This window comes from Schistocerca gregaria, chromosome 8 (assembly GCF_023897955.1).
Source record: "Schistocerca gregaria isolate iqSchGreg1 chromosome 8, iqSchGreg1.2, whole genome shotgun sequence".
Taxonomy (NCBI): domain Eukaryota; kingdom Metazoa; phylum Arthropoda; class Insecta; order Orthoptera; family Acrididae; genus Schistocerca; species Schistocerca gregaria.
Genome location: NC_064927.1, coordinates 115,864,237 through 115,875,774, shown reverse-complemented (window position 1 = coordinate 115,875,774; position 11,538 = coordinate 115,864,237). Strand labels below are relative to the sequence as shown.

Genomic DNA, 11,538 nt, shown 5'->3' with positions numbered 1-11,538 from the left:
GTCTCTAAGCGAAACCATTGTTGTTGTACAGCATTTTAATGTATGCCATATAACAGATGTATAAGTTTTATACAGCTACATGGAAACCTCTTTGGACAGTTACTTCAAAGCTTTTTGTGGAGCAGAGAAGAACACATCAGTCAGTCTTCAATGACTTTGAGCATAGTCTTGTACTAATATCTATCATATCAAGACTGCTGAGGAGTTTGGTACTTCTAAGTGTTGTCAAGCTGCGTGTTATGAAGAATTACAGTATGTATGCCTGCTGTTGCAGCCACAAGCCTGCAAATGGATATTTTATGAATGTAACCCCTTACCCTCCACCAAAAAGACTGGAAGGACTGTCAAAGACACTCAAATTTCAGTGAGAATTGTCACCACCAGCCAGGCCATTAATTTCATAACCACTAAAAAGAGAAACGTAAGAGGAGCATCCAGTTATGTAAAAGACACACTAATACTTTTGCCCAACAAGTACAGACTATTTATTGGAAAATTCTTTTGGTGAGTGCTTTGAGGTCTGAGGAATTTAAATGCATGTCTCAACAATCCCACTACTTCAGTGGATGTATGTAGCTCTTAAACTGTTTGACACACTATCTTTTTTGAGGTATAGACCAATAGATTCTCTTCAGATTTTGAGTTTGTTTCCTTGGACTTGGCCAACCAATAAATTAAGTGCTACACTTGGCATTTTTTTTCTTTTTTTCTTTTTTTTTTTTTTTTTTTTCTTTTCTCCCCTCTTCACTTCTAAAAATCTGCCAATCATGAATCTTCAGTCTGTGTAGGTATTCACAGCATAAAATCAGTAACACTGAAACACATTAATAGTTATGCATTTTGCACATGCTACGCTTCTACCTGTACCTGCCATATACTCTCCACCTTTATTTGAGGCAACGAACATGCAAATCAAATTTTATGAGACAGACTTGTTGGCTTGAAATCTACCTTCAGAAGGCATAATGAGCAGTGCTGCCAACAGATACACGCACACACACACACACACACACACACACACACACACACACACGTTAGGGTGAGATACTGGCCATCCTGTCGAACTAATGTTTGTATATTCTGGAATACTGGATATTTTATAAACAGTTGCACTCTCCATCCAGGCGGTCACTTCTGTTGTGGTTTGTTCATTTATTGTAGCCACCAAAAGAACTCGGGTACCCAACATGCTAGATAACAGGCAGCATTTCCCCTACTACAAAATAGTTGTTACTGTACAAGGTAGCTGTCTTGCATGCTAACCACAATGTGCTCACAAGGAGTGACATCTAAAACAAGTAATATGGACAACACAATTTGCAACTAGCAATAAACGTTTATTAAAATAAATATTTTTGAATTAAAGGAGACTGTTCACTGAAAAGCACAAAACAGAACCATTAAATTGTCGGTAGGCACATACAAAACAAAGAAATACACACACACACACACACACACACACACACACACACACACACACACACACACATTACAGCTTTCACCCAGAAGAACTACTGTGAAGTTTGGAAAATAGGAGATGAATTACTGGTGGAAGTAAAACTCTGAGAACGGTTTGTGAGCTGTGCTTGGGTAGCTCAGTTGGTAGAGCACTTGCCTGTGAAAGGCAAAGGTCCTGGTTTGAGTCCTGGTCCAGCACACAGTTTTAAACTGCCAGGAAGCTTTATATCAACACACACTCAACTGCAGAGGGAAAAATTCGTTCTGGATGGCAGAAGCTGACAAAACCTCACACTTCAAGAAGGAAGTTGTAGAAGCTATTCTGGTAAAGGTTGTCACAACAACCAAGGCAGCCAAACGGCAGTTCAGTACCCGACTAATGCAGGCACAACCAGCTCCTATGCCTAGTATAATACCCAGTAGAGCAACAGACATTTGGAGGAAGGAGGACGAACACTGGTATGTTTCTTCTGTAGTTGCCTCGAACATGCTGTGCATGACTGCAGAGAAAAAATAGTGTTTTGTGGGGGGGGGGGGGGGCTAGATGGGGCAATCAGAGGGGTGTCCAGCACGACCCGTGTGTGTCCTGACAGCCCACTACTGTGGCTCCCTGGGGACTGTCCGCACTGAGGTCAATACATCACCCGTGGTTGATTGGGAGGTCATTCCAGGGTGTGGCCTGTAGCGCAAGACTTTCCGAGGGCCCAATCAGAGGGCCTCCCCAGTTTGTCTGACAAACATTTTTCGGATGGTGTCTGTGGCTGATGAAGTCCCTGAGCCAGATGAAGTTGCTTGCCCTGTTCCAAAGGAATCCTATCACAGTTGCAAGGTCTGGCCATTCACAGAGAGTGGGATTACTGGTGGTTGGGACCTCCAAAATTAAGGGTGTTGCTGCAAAGGAGAAGGAATCCAGTGTGCACTCTATGTACATACTGGGAGGAGTCATTCCAGATGTGGAACGGGTGCTTCCGTATGCCATCAAGAGCACAGAGTGCACCCAACTATAGGTGGTGGCTCATGTTGGTCCTAACAATGTGTGTCTCTTTGAATCAGAAGAGATAGTATCTGGTATCAGGCGGCTAGTTGAAATAGTAAACACTGCCAGCCTTGCTTGTAAGATGAGGGTGGTGCTGATCATCTGTAGCATTGTCGACAAAACAGATTCTGATCCTCTGGTATAGAGCCAAATGGAGGGTCTGAATCAGAGGCTCAGATGGTTCTTTAGAATGAAGGCTTTCACGACCGGGTGACATGGCTGTTGATATACTTTCCGGGATGTGAGGTCGTGGTCCAAGAACTTTTCTGCTCCTTATGTTTCGTCCAGGACTGCGCTGGACTTCCTCAGAGGCGCTGCTCCGCTGAGTCTTGCCAATTGGTGGAGTGTTTATTTCTGCCAGAATAGTTCACCATGTAGTGAAATTGAAGCAGATAGCTCCTGTGACTTAGTATGGGTAGAGACTGCACTCCACAACCATAATAAATTAATAATTGGTTCTTTTTGCCAAACCTTGCCCCAACTCAGATTACACAGTTACTGAACAGTTCAAAGAAAATTTGAGTGTCATTTCGAATTGGTACCTCACTCGTACAATTGTAGATGTTGGTGACTTCAATGTACCCTCTATATGTTGGCAGAAATGTTTAAGGTTGGTGATAGGCATAAAACATTGTCCAGTATCCTACTGAATGCCTTCTCAGAGGTTTATTTTGAGCAACTAGTTCAGGAGACCTCTTAAAGTGTAAGTGGTTTGGAAAACATACTTGACCTGTTAGAAACAAATTTTCCTGATCAAATAAGGAGCACCATGACAGATACAGGGAGGGATTAGTGACTACAAGATGGTTGTAGCTAGACTAATTATTGTAACATCCCAACCCACCAAAAATAAATGCTAAATACATCTGTTTAAAAAATCAGATAAAAATTCGCATGATGCCTTTGTAAGAGAGAGTCTCAACTACTTCCAATCTGACTATGAAAGTTTAGGCCATATGTGGTTCAAATTCAAAGAAATAGTGTGAATGGCAGTTGAGAGATATATACCAAATAAATTGATAAGAGATGGTACTGATCAGCCATGGCACACAAAATAGGTCAGAACACTGTTGCAGGAGCAGTGAAAAAAACCATGCAAAATGTAAAAGAATGCAAAATCCCCAATGTTGGCAAAGTTTTATGGAAGCCCAAAATTTAGCTCGAACTTTAATGTGAGGTGCTTTTAATAGTGTCCATAGTGAAACTCTGTCTCAAAATCTAGCAGAAAACCCAAAGACTGGAAAGTTGCACAAGTCATACCAATACCCAAGAAAATAAATAGGCATTATCTGCTGAATTTCTGACCCATATCATTAACATCAATTTGCTGTAGGGTATTGGAATGTATACTGTGCTTGAACATCATGAATCTTCTCGAAGAAAATGATTTATTCACAAATAGTTAACACGGATTCAGAAAATACCATTGTTTTGAAACCCAGCTAGACCTTTATTATCAAGAAGTAATGAGTGCTATCGACAGGGGACGTCAAATTGATTTCATATTTTTCGATTTCCAGAAGGCTTTTGTCCTGACAGTTCCTCACAAGTGACTTCCAATTAAATTGTGCGCCTAACTGAATACCGTTTCAGTTGTGTGACTGGATTCATAATTTCCAGTCAGAAAGGCCACAATTCGTAATAACTGATGGAACATCATGGAATAAACTAGAAGTAATATCTGGCATTCCCCAAGGAAGTGTTATAGGCTGTATGTTGTTCCTGATCTCCATAAACAATTTAGGAGACAATCTGAGTAGCCCTCATAGATTGTTTACTAAGGTTGCTGTCATTTACAGTCATGTAAAACCATCAGTGATAAAAATGAAATGCAAACTGATTTAACAATACATCTGTATGGTACAAAAAGTGACAGTCGACTCTAAATAATGAAAGATGTCGTCGTTTACATCAACACTAAAAAGAATCCACTAAATTTCAGTTATATGGTAAATCACACAAATCTAAAGGCTGTAAACTCAGCTAAATGTGTAGGGATTACAATGATGAATGATTTAAACTGGAAGAATCACATAGGTAATGTTGTGGGGGAAAGCAAACCAAAGACTGTGATTTATTGGTAGACCACTGAAAAAATGTAATAGGTCTACTAAAGAGACTGCTTACTATATGCTTGTCCACCCTCTTCTAGAGTACTGTTGTGCAGTGGGGTTCCGCATCACATAGTACTAGAGGACACTGAAAAATTCAAAGAAGTGCAGCTCGTTTTGTATTATTGTGAAATAGGGGAGAGAATGACCTGGATATGGTACACAAATTGGGATGGCAGTCATTAAAATAGAGGCCGTTTTTCACTGCGGCAGGGCCTTCTCATGAAACAACAACCACCAACGTTCTCCTCAGAGTGTGTCATCTACATAGAGAGAAATGATAGCCATAATAAAATAAGAGAAATCAGAACTCAACAGAAAGATTTAAGTATTCGTTTTTCCTGCGCAGTTTTCAAGAGTGGAACAGTATTGAAGTAGCTTAAAGGTGATTTGATGAACCCTCTACCAGGCATTTAATTGTGAATTGTGGAGTAATCATGTAGATGTAGAGAGTGGACAAGATGCTGCAAGGTAACACCATTGACTCGCTGCAGAGGAGGAGGACAGCACATGGTGTTTTGGCACCGACTACAGTCAACTGAACAAAAACACAAGGAGAGATGTCTATCCATTGCCGCATTTTGATGACAAGGCTGACCTGGAAAAGGCTGCCTTCATAGCACGTGGTGGCCTCTGAGTGTAAAGTTATGCCCGTAGCACTACGTAATTCTGCAGCCGCCTTTTAACCTATGATGGACAACCTGTTTTGATACTTAAAACGAATGCTGTGGTTTTGATATCTAGATGACAGTCATTTTTTTCAGTGAGATTTGAAGAACTTTAAAGCCATCTGACAACTGAATTCAAAACAATGCCCTTTTGCCACCCAAAAAATAAAAATCTTGGGGCAACTAATGGCAATGAAGTCTATCCCAATCCAGAGAAATAAGCTCACAGATTTTCTGACTGCTCAGGACATCCATGACGAGAGAAATTTCCTCGGGATGTACTCGTACTACTTATGATTCATAAGTAACTTCTCTGACAAATTTTCCAGAAATGAGGTCCCAGAAATATCTTTCCTTGTCCTTATGGAGGTGCTAATATCTTTCCAAGTTCTGACATTATATAACTAGAATACTGAGACAGAACTTCACACTGGTGCTAGTGGCTCTGTGACGTGCAGTTCTAGTGAAAATTCAGGAATACACTGAAAAGATGACAGCTTGTGCTTCATCAGTACTCTTGTAGACTGCAGTGAACTACTCTGCAACCAAGAAAGAATGCCTTGCAGTTGTTTAGGCCATCAACAAGTTCCAGCTGTGTTTCTTTGACAAAACATTCAATATTGTGACAGAAAACCATTCTCTATGCTGGCTGACTAACCTGAAAAATATGCCACAGTCGACTGGTAAGATGAACGCTAAAGGTTTGGAAGTGTAATGTCATAATAATAATTTTTTTTTTTTTTTTTTTTTTTTTTTTTTTTTTTTTTAAAAAAAACAGTTGTCTCATGTTGACAACTACATTGTGCCACCTGAATACACAGCAGCAGAACTGCAGTTCAGCTGGTAGACTGGGGTGAGCGGTTGTGTTGGGTGAAGTGAGTGAGGGGAGAAAAGAGGTGGAGTGTAGTAAGAAAGGTTAAGGAAGAGTGGCTGACGGCTCAGAGGAAGACATAGGTGTATGAGGTGGTAATACGGGAGGGAGAGGCAGCAGGTCCACATGATAGGAATGCACATCGCGTGCACCAGAATCAGAGAGTTTGCCCAGAACAGTATGATGATGATGTGACAAGTGGATTGGGGAAGTGCGACATAACAGGAGGAGGGAAGACTGTTGGGAAGATGGTGCGTGCGTGTGCAAGGAGTGGAACAAAGGATGTGTTTAGAGAATATAGGTAGAGGCCAGAAGGACTACTGGAACAAAGGATGTGTTTCAAGAATAACTTTCATCTATATGTGAGAGGAAAGTTGCTACTCACCATATAGCAGAGATGCTGCATCGTGATAGGCAAAATAAAAAGATTCACACACTTCGGCCACTAAGCCTTTGTCGACAGTAGGCTCGCGTATACAAACACACACACACACACACACACACACACACACACACACACACACACACACACACACACGTCTGCAGTCTCAGAGAGCTGAAACTACACTGTGCCTATCGCGACTCAGCATCTCCGCTATACGGTGAGTAGCAACTTTCCTCTCTGATATTGTTACATTCCATCCTGGATTTTTCATTGTTTGATTTTTCCCATCCGTATGGTTCAGAAAAGCTGGTGCTGGGAGGAAGGATCGAGATTGAAGCATCCATTTAAATCTAGCCTGTTGTACTCAGCAGTGTATTCTGCTGGTGAGTGGCCACTCTGCTCTTGGCCACAGTTTGGTGATGGCCATTTTTTATAATAATATAATATAAATAAATAATATAAATAATAATATAATATAATATAAATAATAATATAATATAAAATAAGTGAAGAGTTACATTGTTACTAAATCAACTGAAAGTCGTCTAATTCTGTTTCATTCATAACATAAAGTGACAGTATAAATTGTCAAATTTATACCTTTATGTGACATTACACTTACAGAATAAATGTTAAATCTATGATGAATATTCACATGTTAAACATTGGAGAAGACCAAGTGTAGGGAGCCAAGCTACCGGAGACTGCCCATGTGTATTGAATATCAGACCAGTTATGTGGCTGAATTGAAAAGTTTCTAGCAAGTAGCAGACAGTGTATCATTCCTAATGGAGAGAAATATCAGACATAAAAGTAACTTTCAATGTCTTCCAAGGGAACAACATTACAGGACTACTAGTGATCATTAAACATACATAAATGCTCACCTCGGTAGCTGAGTGCTCAACAGAACAGACCCCCAACAGGACAGATGCACATGCGAGGAGACCTGGGTACAATTCCCAGTACTGTTAGGGATTTTTCCTTGGTGGAAGGACAGGGCCGAGGTGTACTCGGCCTCATCACACCAGTTGAAGAACAGCGGCTCCAAGGCTAGAATGTCGCAACAGCCATGAGTGTGGTGTGGTGACACAATGCACCACTATGCCACATCCAATAAAGAATGACTGAGGAGTACATGGCAGTTGGTGAACTATCTTATCGTCTTCAGTGCCTGATTACGATGTTATATTTATGTGTGGCCTAGTAGATAATGTTAAACACACTGTGAGGCTTTTCAGAGATGATGCTGCTTTATAGAGAGAAGTTGCAATCCTATAAAGTTATAACAAAATGCAGGAATGATGATTGGCACTTGGTGCAGGGATTTGCGGTTGACTCACAACATAAACAAATGTAACATAATGCTTTGAAATAGCCAGAAAGAAATAGTGACCATATAAAACTAATTGCAAGTAAGGCAGATGCCAGACCGAGAGTCATTGGAAGAACCCACAGGAAATTTAGTCCTCCACAGAAGAGGTTGCTTACAGTACCATTGTTTGACTGATAACAGAATATTGTTTATTAGTCTGGAACTCATACCAGAAAAGGACTAATAGAAGAAATTGAAAGAAGAGCAGCATCTTTCATCAAAGATATATTTAGTAAGCATTGAAGCTTCACAGGTATCCTCATCCAAATCCAGTGACAGATGTTTGAAGAGAGGCATTGTGCATCGTGATTGGCATACTGTTAAAATTGTGTGAATGTACTTTCGTAGAAGAGTGAATTACTATATTGCTTCTTGATATATGTGGCTAGGACCATGAAGGTAAATTTGAACAGGTTTCTGTTCATGTAAAGGCTTACAAACAATTGTTTCACATGCATCCAGAGCTGGGAAGGGGCAAGTGACAGTGGAACATGAAGTTCCATCTGCTGCACACTGTAACATAGCTTGCAGAATGTATTGATGTGAAGATCTACCAGTCTGTCAACAGTCCATGACCAGAGTTTTCAGTGAGTGAGATTTGCTGAAATGCTGGCCAGGGCAAGAGTTTAAACTTCTGAATTCAGTACCTCACAACAATACAGGCAACAGTCGTTCATCATGGAGACCTCATAAATAAAATAAGGCTTTAACAGGCCATAAGTGTAACATACACTGTTGAAATTACTTATTATGTTAACCAGAGGATCATGTTGTGTATTCAGTGGCATCTCATATTAGTATGCCAGGCACCTGGGCCCATATGACAATGACAAATACAATAAGCAGCGTTCACTATCCTACACATGTGGATACTTTCCTTGTGATGCTGTACCCAGAACCAAGACTTGTCTGAAAATGGGATGTGGTGCCTCCCCTGTGTCCAGTGCTTTCATTAAATGCGTCTTTGCATGTGTCTTCCTCCTTCCACTTGAAGAGAAGCCATAACAAAGGTTGTTATACTAGCAGTCCATGGTGCTCCAGACAACATTGTACTATTTGTGTGGTTACTTATCTTGCTGCTAGCAAGTCCATTTCTTGAGTCAAGGCACCGGACATGTCTGTATGATCCTGCTTGGCCAAATGAACTGTTTGTCTGTCCTCTAGGGCATTTAGGGGCCTGATGTTGAGTATAGCCATCCTGAATCCATTGACTCCATATTTGTTCCAAAGTTCTGGCCCCCTGTCCAATGTGAGCAGCAATATTGCAGAATGATAAACATCAATAGCCCACAGTCCTCATTCTGTTAAATTGTGACTCGTGTTGGTAGATGTTTTTCTGTTTTTCAAGAGGTGTGACACAATGTTACCACAACCAATGAACATTCAGGCATGATATCTGTGTATTCTTTTCGTGTGTGTGGAAAGTTGATGGTGTTACCCCTACTGATCTGTGCAGTTCTGCTGGAAGGCTGTACTATTTGCATATTCAAGCATGTGGTATTCTTCATGCCAGTTTGACATTGTGTGTGCCATTATCTTGCTGTTGCAGTTTTAATGACGAGCAGTGGAAATTTTGTACCCTGTTTACTGATCATGATAATGTAAAAACTCTTTACTATCTGTCACAAGTGCTCCTTGTTTATTGGTGGATAATTTGAGAATATGGTGCTGTTTGTTACGTTTTGGTGTCTTACTTTTCACAATTATAATTCTTGTTACAAACAGGTGAAGCAGAATCAGGCAGCAGAAAAGAAGTTACAGAAGGATATTATGAGTCGACAGGAACAAGATCGTAAGGCCTTTGAGACACAGAAGAAGAAGGAGTACAAGATGAGTAAAGAGCGGTGGAAACGGGAACTGAGCCTAGACGAATCAACACCAAAGCGGCAACGCGACGCCACCCTGCAGTACGTCAGCCTGCTGTTGGGCCAGTTTCTGTAGTCAGTAAGGCAGGATACCATGTGTCCCCCTGGAACACTGACAATGTTATTTTCACATCACTGTGACTCTGTGGATTATGCATTTGAAATTGGAATTCAGTATTATAATGTGTTATCCAATTCATTTGTAACAGTTGTATTCTGTTACTTTATTTTAATAGTTACAATGACAATGGACTATTGAAGAGTAAACAGTTCCATGGCTTTCTGTTCTGGGAATAAATAAGGTTTTGATATTTTCACCATATGCTCTCTTATTCCATACTAAGTGAGGTGCGCAGTGGTTTTCACACTGGTCTCTCATTGGGGAGGATGATGGTTCAATTCCCAGTCAAGTCATCGTAACTTAGGCTTCCTGTGGTTCTCCTAAATCTCCCCAGACAAATGCTAGGATGTTGCTTGGAAAAGGGGTGGCCGATTTCCTTCCCCATCCTCTCCTAATCCAAGCCAGTGCTCCATCAGTGTTGATGGGAAGCTAAACTCTAACCTTCCTTCCTTCTTGTTCCTTGAATCATTCTGACCAAGTCTCATCTTTTATTTGGTCATTCCATTTGTAGTCAGGAAGAGTGACCTGAAAAGTCCAATTGATGTGTTTGTACTAAATAGATTGTTTGTGATTTTTTTTTATATAATGTAAAATTTAGATTAAATGGAGTAAAATGAAATAAATGGGTTGGTGATGATGAAATCGAAGACGTGATGACATGAAATGTTTATAAAAACTGGTGAGAAATACTGAAACTGCAATGTAACAAAAATGCCGTGACAGTTGAAAATTTGTACTAGACGGGTGGAAACATCAGTGACAATAAAAGTTAGTCACACCTGAAGGCATGCTTGGAAAGTTCAGCGACTAAAGTGACTTCTTACGAAAATTAGGAAATCAGAGTTAGCCCCAATGCTTCACAAATTTTCAGTTGTACTTGCAGATTTGCACAGATTTTTCTCTTATGGGCATTAGGGCATGCTCAAACGTGCGTTTCTGTGCCTAAAGTTTAGGCTCTCAATGCTGGAAACATCATCAGAGGCTATAGGATTCAGGTACTAGTTTCAGATTGAAACAGGCACTGATCACTTCAGCATAGTGCAAAGACAAAATGGTATTGACAAAATATATAAACCAACAAGAAAAGTGCACGAATATTTAAACACTGCAAATGACCTTTGCTCGATGCTTGCCACAGCAGGAGTAAAAAAAAAAAAAATTCCCTTGGACGAGCTGTCAAGTGTACATAAGAAATACAAAAAGATGCATTAACACTCAGATTAGAAGACATGAGAGCAGTTGTCTTCTGGACAACACGAACAAATTGGATCAAGTACTGGGACTAGAGAACCATCAAATTTGTTTTCCTGATATTATGGGTTTGTTGAGGTCCAAGCATTATTATGCTAGTATGTACGGAGAGATGACAGAAATTCAAAAGCACAAAAACTTCTTTCAGCAGAAGAGGAGGAGGAGGAGGATTGAAACTAGACATATTGTGATCCTTAATACTAAATATAGGAAACAGTGGCAACTCCTTCACAGTACAAGCTGCATTTGACCAATCAGCATAACTCAATGATTGTGAGCAGCGGTCTGGTGTCATTACAACCAGACCATTGCATGGGTGCTTATGAACAGCAGCTTGCTGAGTGTACGTAATTTTGAAACTTTGAACTAATGAGTCTTTATAGTCTCCAGTGATGTC

General features: G+C 40.4%; 1 protein-coding gene across 5 annotated transcripts in view; it reads left to right on the top strand.

Annotated features, from left to right (window-relative positions):
- LOC126285303 (serine/threonine-protein kinase Tao) overlaps positions 1-11,538 on the top strand; it is a 175,861-nt gene that overhangs the window by 108,662 nt on the left and 55,661 nt on the right. For all 5 annotated transcript variants that reach the window (XM_049984596.1, XM_049984598.1, XM_049984595.1 and 2 more), the window contains one exon: positions 9,630-9,811. In XM_049984596.1, coding sequence (XP_049840553.1) covers positions 9,630-9,811 — 182 coding nt within the window. The remainder of the gene's footprint in view (positions 1-9,629; positions 9,812-11,538) is intronic.